This window comes from Tinamus guttatus, unplaced genomic scaffold (assembly GCF_059628265.1).
Source record: "Tinamus guttatus ecotype Peru unplaced genomic scaffold, ASM5962826v1 Tinamus_guttatus_pri_ptg000530l, whole genome shotgun sequence".
In the NCBI taxonomy this organism is placed as follows: domain Eukaryota; kingdom Metazoa; phylum Chordata; class Aves; order Tinamiformes; family Tinamidae; genus Tinamus; species Tinamus guttatus.
The window spans coordinates 5,955,043-5,972,263 of record NW_028289064.1 but is presented as its reverse complement, the minus strand read 5'-3'; the positions used below and the strand labels follow the sequence as shown (position 1 = coordinate 5,972,263).

The 17,221-nt window shown below is 42.2% G+C and overlaps 1 protein-coding gene across 1 annotated transcript in view; it reads right to left on the bottom strand.

Moving 5' to 3' along the window:
- Positions 1–16,964, bottom strand: part of DNAJC1 (DnaJ heat shock protein family (Hsp40) member C1) — a 97,704-nt gene extending 80,740 nt beyond the window's left edge. The window contains exon 1 of the mRNA XM_088533983.1: positions 16,754–16,964. Within this exon, the coding sequence (XP_088390109.1) occupies positions 16,754–16,921 (168 nt within the window). The 5' untranslated portion in view covers positions 16,922–16,964. The remainder of the gene's footprint in view (positions 1–16,753) is intronic.
- Positions 16,965–17,221: the final 257 nt, after the last annotated feature.

Genomic DNA, 17,221 nt, shown 5'->3' with positions numbered 1-17,221 from the left:
ATTTTCCACTTGAGAAACACTAGGTTCAGCAGTTAGGAGAAATAACATAATTAAAACATCTCCTTGGACTTAGTGTTGAATATTATCTCATAAAGAAAGGCAGAAGAGCAGCACATCTCCGAGGCAGTGCCTAACGCCGCAAGAACGCGGCGGTGTGAGCCTCTCCCCTGCCTCCCCAGCTGTGATCAGCTCTGATCGGCTGGGGACATCGGCTCGGGCAGGACAAGCCTCGCTGCTCTGCAGCACAAACCGGCTGGCGCAGAAACAGGCACCCAACACACCAAAAACCTCGGGGGATTTCTACAGATCAAATAGGAAGGGTGAAGGACTAATGAAGTAACCGAATGGAGCCAGGCTGAAAGATCTTGATTTACTTGAGAGACTTGGATGTAACTACTGCCACAGCCCCCTATCCCTCCCACACACCATGCTGGAAAATACAGAAACCCCACAAGGGCTTCACTATGGCGTAGAGTACCTCTCAAATAAACTTGGTAGCAAACATACAGTGCAAACTACATGAACTGCTCCTAAGTATCTGCCATGCCATACATACAATCTTATTTCACTTCACTTTCTCTTCAACAGCCATTGCAATTGGGTTTTCTGCCTGTGACAAATGACTCCCAGTGTTGCCCTGTTAGACAGCACAGCAGCTACTAGACACAGCCAAGCTTCAATAATTCAATTTCTGTTGCAGAAATTTAAAAAAAAAAAAAAAAAAAAAAAAAAAAAAAAAAGGAAAAATGAATAACTATTGGGTTATAAAGAAGAAATAATATTCTCTCTACCAGACTTATGCCTCATTAACACTTCATTAGCAGGTGAAGAAGAAATCAACGCCATTTCTACCAAATCCCAATGCCATGCCTACCCATCCACACACTAAATCTGTACTGAGTAGGCACTGGGTGGTCACTCAGCTACGTTTACAGAGCGAAGCACTCTCTGCAGAACGGGAGGCTGAGGCAAAGCAGCCTGTGACAATTTTTCCGCTAGGAAAGACAACCTCCAGAGAGCCAAACCATCCAGCTGGAAAAGGTCAATCTAGAAGATCTGACTTTTGTGTCTGCTTGGCCTGGGAATCCAGGCTACATGCCCAAAATCACTTACATTCTAGATCAGCAATTCTCAAACAAGGGTGCTAGAAATTCTGCTTCAAAATATTCATGTGTATAACATAACTGTAATCATTTGTATAGCACTCAACTGCCACAATTGACACCACATCAAATATTTGTTCAAAAATGATTGGAGAAAGCCACAAACAACAGAAGTATATGCTCTTAAAGTTAGGACAATTCTCCTACAATATTGGAAAAGGAAGAATAGGACTGACACCAACAAGAAGAATTTAAAATGGTTCTTCATAAAAGATATGAGTGAGAAAAAAACTCAATGGACGAGAGCTAGAAAATTGTCTACAAGCAAAGAAGAAAAACCAAATAATGTAGAAGTGTATAAGGATTAAAAAAAGGTAGGAAATAAAAGTATAATGGAATATAAACTATATAATACGCATGCAGCTTTAAGCTTGATGCAGCACTAACTCCCAGCCGATTGGCAACTCAGTCTTGAGGTCCAACTGAAAGGCAAACACTGTTTTAGATGGACATTTTAGTTACAGAAAGCATAGGGATCTTCCTAAAGTAATTAAGACATAAGTTAACCAGGTTGGATATAATCATTTTAGCTACTGAGCTGAAAGAAATGTGTTAATTTATGGCAAGCAGAGAAAGCCACAGTAAAATTGGACGGCATTAAAAACAAATGACACAAGAAAAGATGACCTCCAAGATGAAGAATGACAAATGGAAGAAGAACACATTGGAGATTGCCAAGTTTTTTTTCTGAACGTAACTATCTAACTACAAGTAGTTCCAGCTGACTGTAGCTTTGGAAGAGAGGTATTCGATATAATTATACAAGAGTTATCAGAGAAAGGCTGCTTTGCAAATTATAGATATCACTCATTAGGAAGTATAGTGAATGAAAATGAAATGATGAATGAAATGATGAAAAAAGATATGAAAATGAAAAGACGAAAATATGAAAATGAAAAATGAAAAGATGAAAAGATGAAAAAAAAGAAGGAATCTGAAGGCAAAGTATTGTATGCACTCAAGAAGGACAGACCATTCACTTTTTCAGCCTCTGAAAGATAAAATAAGAAAAACAAATGGTGCAAAAGCCATGAAAATGTCACTGAAGAAGAGAGAATAATTATTAGCTGCAGAGTATGGCCAATTCCAGCAGAAAGTCCCCGAGATGTGTGTACAAGGCCCTGGCAGCCCTGGAGCACCACAACCGCGGCCAGCGGGGACGTGACCAGCTGCCCTCGGCACAGGGCAGCGCCCGGGAGAAGGTCCCGGCCGAGGCGTCCCCAGGAAACACAGCGTGAGGCACAGCAGGAAACGAGAAGCTACTTCGGCTTCTTGTTTGGGGGGAGAAGGCAAAAATAAACAAATAAATAAATAAATCCACAATGCCCAGTTAGGTAACGTCTGGTGAGGATTGTAAGACTGTTACCAAAGGTTTTGGGTGAAGGAAGTAACCCAGAGTAAGTGAGAGGGAACTTTCCAGAAGCCCAGGACAGGCATCTGCTTCCTTTTAGGGCTGCTTATGCCTTCTGTAGTAGTAGCTGGAAGTAAAGACCTGCTCTGCCCTCCTGTACCAGGAGGGGACTAACTCTTGGACTCTGGAGGGACGGCTCTGGCTTAGAAAATAAAGACCAGTTCATCTGAAATGCTCCCCGGGTTTTGTTTCTGGTTTGCCAAAGCAAAAAACAAAGGAGGAAAGATTCCATAGGTTATCCAAAGCAAAACCACTCAAATCCATCCTACAGAGGAACAGAAGCACAGCCTGGTAAGCAAGATATAACTCAAAAGATCAGCAATGATTCTCCTAAAAATCAGCTTTTTTCCTTGGATGACATTGGCAACTCCGGCACTTTTTCTAGATCACTTACATTTAATACCAAATACAAGTTCTCAAGTGTTTATGCCACAGCACACGCACTGGTTTTTACTAGGATCACTTATTCAATACTCACCTTCAAGCTGGCATCCAGAAGAGCTCAAGTCTGTCATGCGACCGGCAAAGGCACCATTAACCCTGGAGGCTCCATGCCCTGGAGCAATGTGCCCAGGCTCCCCTGGCTGCGGTGCCAAGTGCTATCCCCCTGCCCCACGCTTCAGCAAGCGATACATCTCACACCAGAAATTCACCTAGAGTGATTTTCTCACTTCTTGTAATGATACATGTCCTTAATCGAGTCACTGAAGACAGAACAGGTCTCTGAAGTAGGGAGTCTGCTTGCAAGGCGCCCGCTGCCAATATATGAATCTGCGTTATTACGGGCGTTCAATAGGTCCCAGAGCACAAGCAGTCATTTAACTGGGAGGCAGAACAGCATTTTCTAAAGACTGAACAATTACCTGAAACACTTTTATCACAACCTCGCTTTTTCTGCACACAAGTAGCTTATATATTAATTTAGTCCCACAAAGACAAAGAAAAGCAAAATAAAGCAAAATCCCACATTTCACAGCGTTTTGCATTCCACTGTTAGGGTAGTGTAGCGATCAATGTCCTTAAAGGAGTCTTTCTTCTTTTGACCATCACTTGAGGACTCGCACCACCTCATCTTTATATGGGACACTGGTTTCACTACAGAAGTAGAAAAAAAGGACAAGCTTTTTGCCATGAGAGCTTAATCATTACTATTTTCCAGCTCTGCCAACTTATGCCAGATGTTATCTTCTTAGGTACGCCACTCTTCACACTTAAAAATTAATGGATTTTGTTTTGCTTTGGGAAGGTTCCTTTTTTTTATAGGTTATTTTGCTGTTTTGTGGGGAATGCACTTTATTATTTTTTTTAAGTGGAAAGTCAAAAGTCATCTCTGTTTGGGCAAGCTACCTCTCAGAAATGACCAAAATAATATTATTATTAAAATGTCCTTTGAATCTGGCACTCAGATGAAGAGTGGGAAGGACTGTAATGTATTTATTTCTTCCAGGCTTGCAGCCAAACAGCCTGGTATTCTACAAGCAATCCTTGTACAAGGTGAGGCTTTTTTTTTTTTTTTTTTTTTTTAACATTAATAACAAGTTCTGCAGTTGAGGTTGGACTTGGAAATACTCAATGTATTTTCCTAACTGGACAACAAAATATTGAATACTTGATCGAGATACAATTCTTTCTAGACTGAGAAATCAATTTCAGAAACCAACCTAGCCCAGTACTGTCTTTATAGCCATAGTATCAATCTGATCATGTCTAAGCAACTGTCATGCAAGACCCTTATACATCATGACAGCAGACAGGACAACCAATACCTTGATAATGATGGGATACTATTAGCTCAGTGACAATGTCTTAGACTTAATCTGCTAGAAGGTACAGAAGCTAAAGGACTGCATTCTACATATTCCAGAAGGGAAGACACTGTTTTACAGACTCTGCCTCTTCGCATGAGAAATCAAGAAGATACTTTGATCCTGTAAACAGTTTTTAAAATAGCAGACAAGTCTTGTTCTTTTTTAAGAAAAAAGAGCCACTTTTTTTTTTTCTAAAACCCTGAACCTTGAGGAAAGCAAACACACAGAAGACAGATGAAATTAATTTCCAGACAGAAAACAAGAACATCAGTGTTCAATGTTAAACAGGGCTTATGTTCATAGAGTTGCAAGAGAAGTCGACATTCTGCAATGCAGAACGGCAACCTGTGCAAAGGCATTTCTCAAAACAAACAGTGCCCCAGCTTATTTTCTACACTGCAGACACTACTGAACACAAATGGATGTTCTTGTACTGAAATCTGGAAAATCATGGTTTAAAACAGCCCATGCAATATCAAGATTGAAGCTCTCTGTTACTATGATGTGATTTTTACTTCAAATGCCTTTCTCTCTCACTTTGCTCCTCCTTTAGAAGGAGCCTGTAACACTATCTAAACATGCTGAATTTAAACATAGTATCCTCGGGTTCACAAGATACTGACAAAACTAAACAACAGATTTAACTTTATCTTGATTTTTTTGGGGTAAAGACAAGTGTGATTAAAAAAGCTGCAAAACTAATAATGTTTAATTACATCTATATATTGCAATTTACTTTTACACTACAATGAAAACCTGGGGCCTGCACAGGAATTGCCTCTGCACCTTATGCTTTGTATCTGCAAAGCTAGACTTCCAAGAAAATGCCATCTGATTTAGTCTTTCATAACACCAAACTTTTTATTAGTTTCTGCTTACTTATGTTCTCAGACTTGATGTCTCAATACATGGCTCCAGCAACGTAGATGTCAGCAAAGAACCAAGTCTATTCCAGAGTCACATCCCTTGTCACTAGCCAAGGTGCACAGCACAGAAGCAAAGGGCAGGATGGGATGCCATGTTTCAGTACTTTGGGCAGCAGAACATGCTAACACCTTGAAATGTATTTGATTCTGCGCAACTCAGCTTAGATAGGCTCACTTGAAGTTCCTGCAGTTCACACAAATTACCTACTGTGAGGTTTATTTTGCAAGTTTCTATTTTTAAAAAGAGTTAGAAGTGATGACAAACCATCGTAAAATTCTTGCACATCTTTCTCAAGAGTTCAATGCCAGTGCCAAATAAAAAAGCTTAACTAGAAATGTAAAAACTGAAGATTTGCAATGATTTATACAACTGAAAAAAAAATTAATCAACATCAAAACGACAACATCAAAATTAAGAAATCTATTCCAAAATAAGTATTCCAAAATAACTTATGCACATCACAACAAGAAGCTTTCTGTGGAATTAATAGATCTATAGAATTATTAGCATATAAAGGCATTGATCAAAGGATTGATCAAAAGGGGAAAACGTGACTTTTGAATAAATCTTACCTCTTTCTCACCTAGAGTGATTATACAGACCTAAGCCTCCATTTTACCTTCTGAAAAGAGAACTGTCGTCAGAGGAGGGTGTTACAGAGTTAATGCTAGATACTAAAGGAAACAAAATTACCAGAAGTGGACCGCTTGGTCTTTAACTCCTTTAGAATAACTCAGTAGGAGGCCTGGGCTCCTAAGAAAATTTGTTTAATCATATGTGAGTAACAGTAGAGCAGGAAACTGGTTAACAGCAGCTATTCTTTCTTCAAATGATCAATGATCATCATAGCAATTTGGTGCATTATGCACCGGTTTCCATAGAATTTTTGGAAAACGTAGCAAAAAATTTTTTTTGACTTTCTAACTTTTTAATGCAGACTTTTATTGTCAGAGCAACTAAAGTGGCAAATTCAAAAACACTTTATTTCTTAAACATAATAAAAAGCAGGTCGCTGGCAAAACTTGCTTGATTGCTTGGTGACAGAAATGCAGAAGTTTAAGTCAGGAAGAAGTTAAAGCTAGGCAATTCAGTAAGGTAATTCTATGAGTCCTTTCCCGCTGGAAACATTGGAGAGATTCCAACACCACCAACACATTCTTGGCCACAGACAGGTCAGAGGAGCACAGTCAGCTTGGTCCTGTGCCACATGTCCTAGATGACCCTGTGTGTGCAGGCAGATTGGACTAGATGACCTCTAGAGGTCCCTTCCAACCATTCTATGAATCAATATACAGAGGCGTTGCACCAACCAGGTAAGAGCTGTAGACAGCCTCCAGGACCAGGCGGCCTCCATGAAAGCCTATGGAAGGAATTCACATGCAAAGCTGCAGAACCAGGGCCCAAGCGAGGTGACCTGGCCTCACAAGCCGCCAAAACACCTCCAGCCATCAGAAAGGGCTCTGGGAGGTGTTTGGGGAATTACAGATTAGCAAAGCTAACATCCACCCTGGGAAAAAGGCAGTAGGGTCCATTAAACAAAGTCACTAAGGAGGGGATATACATGGTCTGTTGGGGAAGAGGCAGCACCGCCTCTGCGCTGACCCACTTGGGTGAGTGCAGCTGGGAGGTTATGTGAAAAGGGGGCCCAGCAGAGCCAGCACATTCCACTTTGAAATTGCTTCTGACAAGGTTCCCCACCAAAGCTTACTAATGAAACTAGGCAAGGATTAATAGTCGCTCTTCAGGGCAGAGCATGGGCAGCAGAATGGGCCCCAGCCGCTTGGGCTGGCTTTATTCAGTACTTTCATGGGAACCAAGGAGGAGACTGGGCAGTGTTAGCTCCAAGTTCACCTGTGATGCTACATTAGTGTCAATCAGACACCAGATGCTGGTATGGAAATGCTGGAAGAAACTCCCAAACAGAGCAATTCAGCAGAACTAAGACAAGGGGCCTTTAGTGGAGGTAGATGCAGGGTGACAGACTTGGTTTATCTTCCCCTAAGCCCTGCCTGCGCAATGGCGAACTCAGCCCTGGCACTCACTAACCCCGGCGGGATGTTGGACTTGCTGCTGGCTGCTCCTGGAGCTGCTGCGGAGCAGGAGCCCCTCACAAGGCACCCCAGGGATTGCTCCTCCTAAAATCACTGACCAAACAACTGGGGCAGCTGGGCGAGTATGGGGGATACGGACCACAAAACGCCCTGCGGTTCACATCTAACACCTGCTATTGCCACGGGATTTATTATTTTTATTTAAGAAAGGAGTGTGACATGTCAGACATGTAAGAACAGGAAACCAAAGGGGACCCTGGAGCAGCCTACACTGACGGCATGCAGTGCACCTTGAAGGCATCCAAGCAGCTTGTGGATGACACCCAGGGTGCACTACCTGAGCCTGAGAAAACAGGCCCCTACACACTACACTGCACCACTGAGGAGGAGATCAGAGAATTTAAAAAGGAAAAGGTATCTCCAGTGATCAAAAGAATATTGTGATTTTCAACTGGAAATCTGTGAGTTAACTCATAACTACAAGCCAATATATCTAAGTCAACACTTAGATATTGACTGTCTATAGTCAGTATATCTAAGTTCACTAACCAGAACCTGCACCTTCACTACAAAAATCAAGGTGGCTACAGTTTGCTAATGTACAAGTGTGCATTTTTAAATGTGTAACTCTGTAAAAGGCACAAAACTGACTCAGGAAAGCAGCAAATCACTAACTTGTTGATACGTTGATCTCTATCTGCCCGTTACAGGAGTACATTTTGTTTGCACAAATAACACAGCTTTCTGTTTAAGCATGCACTATTGCACAAGCAGGTAAGACAAAGACCAGACAGAAATATTCACTACACCAAGTACTGGTGCGCTCCAGCATGGAAACCCTCTACTATGTAATGGAACGTGAGAGCAAGTCAGTTGTACAAAGCTTGATGCTGTATTTAAAAACAAAGTCCAAGAGAAGGCTGCCATTCTTTTGCCATTATCAACTGCAAAAGCAAATTGACAACTGCCTGGTTGACATCTTCAACCTGCAGATCAGCCGTTAAGATACTATTCTTGGTAAATACAGCCCAATCAATGAATTCAGAGTTTGTCTGGATGTTGTTGGGTTATCTTGTAGTTCTACAGAAGTAGCACTGCATATGGCATTGCTGAGTATGAAAAGGTGATTATTAACTATACAAGTTGCTCTAAATCAGTTGGAAGTGTGATAAAGTATCAATTAATTGGGCATCAGAACCATCCCAGTGTATGTCAGCAGTAGATAACAACGATAATTGCCCTTAAAGAAGAACCTATTCATCATCCCAAAATAGTGCAGTAGGTCTACCTCACAACTTTGTCATTTGCAAAAGCACTTTGTTATTTGGCAAAGCACCATTTCAGAGGTACAGCCTTCTATAAAAACAAGGCTACTGTTTCTTCTTTCTCGCTTTATTCAGGGCATGAGTGGAGAGCAATGTTACTTCAAAAGTTCCTTTGCGTCTTCTGGTTTTCTAGCAAAGTTTTCTAAATCAACCTGAAAAGGAGAAACTTTGGATCTAGCCAAAAACATGGAGTGACTCCAAGTTTTCTACCATTTTCATTCTGTGATTTGTTTGCTGGACATTAGGAAGTACAGGACGTAGGGTCTGATCCAAGTCATTGAAGAAATTTGCAGTCAGTTTTAAGTACTTGAGCAAGGCAGAGCTTAATGATACAACAAACTCTGTTAGTGGGGTTACAAACGTGCTTTAAAGTGTGACATTTAAACAGAATTACTGTTCACATAACTAACATGCACTGCATGTACAGCATACACTGCAGACATAACCATATGTGTATGTTTACATATCACTCTTTACAGGGAGCTTGACGAACAAACAAAAAGCAAAAAACCCTATGATTGCTTCATGATTGGGGGCAGCAGTGATAAGGGACATTTGAAGCTTTAAACAAACCAATAAACAAAGGAAAACACCTACTGTTCAGCAATCCAAAATTAAGAGAAATAAACTTTTAAAGGACAGGACATATCGCTATGCAAAAGGCAGCGTAACAAGACAAAACTGCAATTTTCCCAAGTGATACTAATTTCTTAGAAATCCCACTGATGTTGTGGAATACTAAAAACATGATTTCAGATATACCTTATTTTCCTCCATTTTTCCACTTTAATTTCAGTTTAATTCTCACAATAGAAAAGTTTTTTCTATGTAACGTAGGCTTATTCTCTTGTTCTTTTTAACTTTAGAGTTAAAATAGCATCACAAATACCTCCAAATGGTTATTCCTATATTTCCTCAGAAACCTGTGTTGAGCTTCATTCTAGAGCACATCTACACAAACTATAAAGAGTTCATCATTCAACAGACTGAAATAAAGCCTGGCTTTAAGATTTTTCATCACACCATTTTAGACACATCACCACGATTGCTGCCATCCACAATGGTCAAGTAGCAGAAAGCCCTCCGAGAAGTCACTTCAAAAACTGCTACTCAGCCCCAGTTATTAACTAGGGATGTTTTAGGTACTTAATGCAGACACATATATGAAAACTTCAGCAAAGAAAGTTCATTTAAAATAAGCACAAGCAACAAGATAGAGGGTTATTTTTAAGAAGCAGAGAGCAGAACAGGCCACCAACCATGTTACCATTCCTCACCAAGAAACTGGCCACTCCCTCCAGAGAATTACAAGTTAAACTACTAGGAAGAAAAGAACAGACCATTTCATATTTCTGCAATTTGATGATCAAGTTACTGTGGACGACCCTTAAAGAATTAGAGAACTGGGAAGTATACGAAAAGGAAAAGAACAGCTGAAGCATCACTGCTGCTGAAGAAAGAAATTGGAATATTTCAGTTTTAATCAAAAGCAGAGTTTCTAGAACTGCTGGAAATCACACTTCTATGTATAACTTTTTCTGTTTATAAGTAACAGACTCAAATATGAAGCTTAGAAGCATGAAGGGAGGCTGAATTGTGCCTCAATTGTATATTGCAAAAAAACATGCAATTACTTTTATGGAATAAGCTCATAAAAACGTGGGACACATTACTGCCAGAGAAACTAATAATGTTGTTTGGATTTTTAATTCTATTTTTGTTTGGACTACTGCAATAGTGTCTATTATTGCCTAAAAGTTGAGAGTATATTGATTTTTTTTTGGCTGTAATCGCCTTAATAGGAGCCAATTCCTCAAGACAAAACAGATTTTGAAGAAAACCTCCCCTTTCCCATCATTTAAAGTTATTTCCTAAGATCTCTCAGTGTCCAAATAAGGTCTGCTATTATTATAACCTTGATGTATATCACAGAAGATAATTATTTTGACAGTTTTGAACAAAGAAGTTGCTGAAACATAATTCACTTTTTTTTTTCCAACAAACTCTGTAATCCTGTGATTAATGCTGCATTAAATTCTGATGTCTTCCAAAACTGCTGGCCCTGCTTATTACATATTTTGAAGTAGAAGATAGTCTTAAAAGAGGAAACCAAATCAATATCAAGACCACTTAGGAATCATGTTTCACTGCTGGCCTAATAACTTTGACTGCTCAAAGTATTAGAGACATTAAGGTTTACATAGCTCCAGATCACTTCATAGAAAAAGACCTTCGAAGGCCATAGTGAATAACATATTTCTCATGAAAAACTAAAATCATATTCCAAAAAATGGCTAAAAAATAAAACACAATCTGAAGCACACAGTTTTGACAGTCATCTGAAAACTGATGCTGTGATTGCCTAAGCGTGAAGCTCTGTCTCACTAAATACTGCCAAAGCTTGGAGGCCTGAGCCTGGAGAACCAACCCACACTTTCGCACAGCATTTGCAGATGATGCACACAGCAGGGTTCTAGTAACACTGCACCCACATACGTTACCCGTAAAAAACAGTTTGGATGCACCAGACTTAAGTGCCAGAAGAGCAAAGTGAGTCTTTGGAGCACGATCCAGCTTGTCACCTGGAACAAAAAGACATTGCTACCCAATTTAGCCCACTGAATTTCTTGGTTATTCCTTTTTATTTCTTCTTCCTCATTGTGCTTATCTATGTCTTGCCTGCCAGGGGAGACAAAAGTTGGATAGGGGTAAGCTGTTTTATTCCTGAAGACTTGAGAGCACAGGCAGGATTTGCCATCACTTGGGGGGATCACTCAGTGCACTCAAAAATCCCAAAAACTCTCTAGCAAGAATATTCTCCTTTTTTTTTTGTTTTTGTTTTTTTGTTTGTTTGTTTGTTTTGTTTTGTTTTCTCTGGATTTCTTTTCTGGAGAGTGACCCCGTCAAAAAGCAGGAGGACAGCAGTGCCAGATTATGCAACATTCTGGCAGCTTCAAGAATAACTATTCTGAAACACAATTCCCAAATTTATGTTCAAGGGCTTCTATTTTCATAACCTCTGAATCCACAAATGTAGAACTGCAGTGATGGGGCTGTGGCAGCTCAGGAGGAATCAGTCATCACACTTGCATAAAACAGACCATTCAAGAATATATTATAGAGGATTTTCTTCAAACCCCCCTTAATGTCTGGTAACAGCTAACTGCCTTGCACTTTGCTGTGAGGCTCATCTCTGCTAACATCCTCAAAGGACAATGTCAGGAGATAAAATTTAGCATAGGCCATTTACCATAGTCTTATAGGTGCATCTACCTCAGTCTTTTAATGCAGATCAAGAGTGCATGTGTAGAACAAAGCTCCTTACTATGCCACTGACTGCACACCATGAAGTGATCCTCGAGTGGGTGAACTGGAATCCAGTTCAGATAGAAATAAACTGTAAAATGTATTCCAAGAGCAGGGCTAGTGCCTTTCAACACAAAGGGGCTGTGGAACCAGGCTGAAATTAGCGCAGCATAAAACATTCCTTGAAATACAGTATGGCCATCAATTCCTTGGTATCGAGCACTGCAACCAAAAGATGAAGCCTTGTTTGGTCTCCATCTCTTGCTAATGCAGACTTGGCTTCTCTGTTTCAGGTGTCTATTAGTCCAAAACCTCCAACTTGTCCCAAAGGGTTGAAGCTTCTCATAAACAAAGAGATCACGCTCCTGATCAGGAAATCACCTCTTCCTTGAAGTTCCAACATATTAGCATCCAGAGGCTGCTGGACTTGAAATCAGATTCTGAACACACGAGTGTGACTCAGGATTACAACATTATTTAGCAAAGCTAGCTATGACATGAATGAAATACTCTGACAATCCTGGAAGTGGATATTTTAATCCAAAGGAGCTAAGTGTAAATCACTATCTTGACAGGCATGTAGAAGTTCATCCCTAAAAAGCTGAGGAAAAACCTCTTTTAAACCATAGGATTTTAAAGTAACACCTATTTCTGAAAGGATACAACACAGCAGATTATACTGCCACAACAGCAGCACACCAGTATGTAAGTAATTTCTCCAAGAGGAATCCATACAAAGAGGGTACTTTGTTTTATTTTCAGTTAGAAGTCATAGTTGTAGATTAGATGTTTCAGCTTCTAAACACCCAATGAAGGTGCCACTGACATCTTAGGCAAGATCATCTTCAATTCTTAATGAGAAGTAAAAACATGTGAGTGCATTTGAGTCTTATTTCAAGTAAGCTTAGTATACGACCAGGAAGGTATATCCTTATTCCGAGAAATGCGTCTCCCACAACATGTTCAGAAAGTTCTATCTGTAGTCACATGTTCGCTAGCAAGCCAAATGCAGGCGCTACTATTCCCTCAGCAACATGAGGTTTCAGGACCTCTTTTACTGTCTCAGAGGGTGTTTGCAGTATCTTTCAAAGTTTCAAAAATCATGAGAAAAACTTCTACTTTCAAGCACTGCACAGACTTAGGAGAACTTTCAGTACAGACCTGTTTTCTAATTATCTGCAGGAATCCAAAAGATTGTTCAGAAATTCCTTGGTCATAACTGACATATAACATACTGCTCTACACAGCCAAGATTAGCAGCAAAGCTTGTGCATTTTAACACATCTTCATTTGATCTAGTGCAGTGCACTGGTAACACAGGCAAACAATTTTCCCTCAAAATTTGTTGATCTACTGATCCAGCATACTAGAACTCTGCCACACAAAGGCTCAAAGACATTCATAGGCCTGTTGTGTCCTCCTTACTGCAAACCAGAAATAGCAGAGCAACAGATAGTTCCTTTGACACCATATAGGCTGTTACGAGGAAGACCATATTTTGGCAAGGAGCTCCCCAAGCCCTACAGATGCCAAGTTGATTCGCTCAGAGCATATCATGCTTGCTAAGCAGATAGCAGCTAGTAAAAGCTGTAAGAGACAACATAATTAGCTCAATCGGTTCAAACATCAGTTAGACCACCTTAGAGTTCTCCAGATCTCCCTAGAATCTTTCTGAGAGGTTGACATCACATTTGCTGTGCTCAGGTACCTTGTCTCAGGTAACACAGTAGTTTTATTACTGAGGGCATAACGTCTTTATTAAACTATTTAATCTTAGTTTTAAAGACAAATACTACCTGGTCCAAGTTCTTTTGTCAGCCTGAAACTGACTATACTCAAATGATTGTTACATCTGTTCTGTCAAGAGTTTATCGTTCCATTTTCTTCATTTGGGCATAACATTTGGCAGACATGAAAGCATGGCCTTTTCTCAGGCAAAAGGTTATCTCCCCCATCTTATTAAGTCGGATTTCTCAGAACAATATTTTAAACAAGCCTGTTAAGCGAAACACGTCAACAACTTAGGAGCAACCAAAAACTCGAGTAGGTAGTCCAATTCCCAAATTGCTCAGAATAGTAACAGTACAAGAGTCCAAAAGTAACAACACTTCCTGCTATCCAATGTTACAATGGAATGCAATGGATTAACAAATCCAACTGTGCTGTTGCATAACCACCAGAGAACTCTCAGTCTAGGTACTCACCCGTAACACCTGCAGTTTCTGAGCCAACTTTACCTCAAAGTCAAGTCCTAAGGACAATTACTCTAAAACCCAAGGCAGTCACAATCTTACTCTTCCTCTGACATTCCACATTCACAACAAAAACCGTTTTCCGCATCTCAGTCACCAGCCAAAACATTACAGCAGCTCTAAACCTCTTACTCTGCCACTTAACAACATCATGAGGCTTCACCAAGACCCTCCAAAGGGCAAGCAGCAGAATGCTCAGGTTGCTGTGACCACCCGCACCGAGGACCACCAGGTCTCTCCAATTCCAGGGGGAGATCTCGCAGCCAGAGGCTTCATCAAGGCACCAAAGCTACAGGACTCCCCACCCGCACCCTGTCCATTGAGGTCAGCATCAGCTTCCCACATTGCACATGAGGCCCAACAAGAAGCCACTACCAGAGTTCTCCATCAAAACCTAAGCAATATATATATATATGTATATTCTTTTTTTTTCCAAAACAAAAGGCAATATTTTTTTTAAAAAAATGGTAACCTTGCCAAGGAGGAGTTATCAGGACACACAGTATGACAAAACATGACTTTTTAAAAATAGCAAACTAGTGAGATAAATGAGATTATGAAACAGTCCAAAAGCAAGGACACAGAGTTTATTTTCGCACAAGCTCAGCCCATTTTATGGTAAAATGCCAAGAAATACATCTGAGTATAATAGAATACAACCATGGCACCAAAACTACAGAAAAACTAACCAAAGCATTCTAGTCAAAGACAGTCCAAATAAAACGACCTATAAAAAAGCAGTCAGCTCCATTAAAATATAGCTCTAAAGAACGCAGAAAACCTGAAGAAATATGGAAACAGCATATCTTCAATTATGATAAATTGCAATGCATTACAGTTAAATGTAGCTTTATGTTAAGGTATTAAGTTAGAAAGTAGAACAGCTAACACTGTTGCATGTTTCCATCCCCTAATCATGTTGCAGGGCCTTTGTCAGAGGGGAACTTAAACCACTTCAGCTCTCTATGGGTCAGTGCGAGCAGCAACCCTACTTCAGTACCTTGTTTGAAGCATCTGGTACAGGCTGGAGAAGCCAACGGTAGGAATAAAACATACAACATGGAAAAACTTGTAAACTAACAAAGCTTCTTTCAACATTTACTGGTTTCTATTTGATTTGCATCACTAAACCACACGGTTGAGCTTAACATCAACATTTTTATTACCATAATCACAGGTGTATTCTTCTACGCATAAAAGGCATCTAATACAGTTTAAGTTTCAAGTGTTGACTGTAGTGATTCCATAAATGATTAACCTGTACTTACATCTAACAGAATATCCTTTCATCTGTCTGGCATCTTCTACTAATTTTTCCCCTACTTGCTTATTACAGGTGATTCACATTCTCCATAAAGACTTTTTAGTATCTTGTAAACTGAGTAGAAAGCAGAACTAGCAGAATGACTGCCCATTAAAATTAACTACATTATGTTGCATTAAACTTATTGTGCAAGTTGCAGACTCAGCCCTGGGAAAAAAAGGGAGGAGGGGGTGGAATTTACTAACACTAATTCACCTGTTGGGTCTGAACTGAACAGGAACTGAAACCAAAAGAAGATTTCATATCCCTACAATATATAACACCACAATTACCTTTCAGGAACTAAAGACTAAATATTCAGGCCCATGAAACTGAACCTTAGGAAGCATTTTTTGCTGGGTGGTAAGTATAATGATGGTGATAATGCTCCACATAGTTTCAACTCCAGATGCTTATGGAGAAAAGAGATCAGACAGACTCAGGGTCCACCAATTATTGTTATTATTATATGTCCACCTTACACCCACATCAGGAGGCTGTGGCTGAAGCACTGGAGACAGCCTTCCCTCTCCTCACAGGCCCTGCCCTGATGAAAGGCATGCGAAATCACCGTTATTAGTCTCTGCAATCACTGTAACTGCATCAGAACAGAGCTTGGGGCTGCAAGGGTGCCCGTTCCAGGGGCAGGACCAGCCACCAGAAGGTAGAGGCCCTAGAAGAAATAAAAGAGCCAAGTGTCTTTTGGGGATTCTGCTAAAATAAAACAGATTAGAATGATATATATCTAATTCCAGAGGAGAGGAACACTGGCTGGCAGAAGGAGGCAATAAGGAAGATTGCCAAGGAGCCCCAGGCACCACCAGGCGAGAGCCCGGCCGGCTGCCGGGCACACTGGGCCGGGCAGCAGCAGGGTCCGGGCCGGGCAGGAGCGACACAAGGGGAAGGAGCCAAACGGAACAAGGGGAAGGTGCCAACTGCCGGCAAGCGCGGAGCCAGCGCCCGGCGCGCGTACAAGGAGCGCCAGATACACGCGTGGGCAGCCCGCGCGCCGCCAGGGGGGAGATGGAAGAGGAGAGGCCGCCAGGAGAGCACCGGGACACAGACACCGCGGGCAGCCGGGGCGCCGCGAGGAAGAGGAGGCTGCGGGGAGCCGCGCGGGGCCGGGCCGGGCCGCGCTGCCACGGCGGCAGCCGCAGCGCACGTGTCCGCGCGGTGACAGCGCCCGCCCGCGCGGGGCCGCGCTCACCTGCTGCACCCCCAGGAAGTCGTAGAAGCTCCGGGGCACCTCCTCCACCAGGTCGAAGAGCTCCAGGTCGCCGCTGTCCCAGGCGCGGGCGCGCGGCGCCAGCAGCAGCAGCAGCAGCAGCAGTAACGGCGGCAGCGGCAGGAGGCGGCGGCGCCGCGGGCGGCCCATGGCCCCGGCGGGCGGCGAGGAGGCGGCCGGGACAGGCCGGGCTCGGCCGCGCTCAGGCCGCGCGCCCAGCAGCGGCTCCGCAGCCAGGGCCGCCAGGCGCCGGCTCCGCCCCGGCGGGGCGCGTGCTCGGGGGAGGCGCCGCGCACCAATGGCCGCCGCCGCCGCCGCGGTGACGTCGGCTGCCCCGGCAACCGGCGGCGGCACCGCGGGGGCGGGGGAGCCGGGTCCGCCGCCGCTCTCCCTCCCCTCCCGGCCGCGCTCCCTCCCTTTCCTGCCTCGTCCTTCCTCCTCGTCCCCATC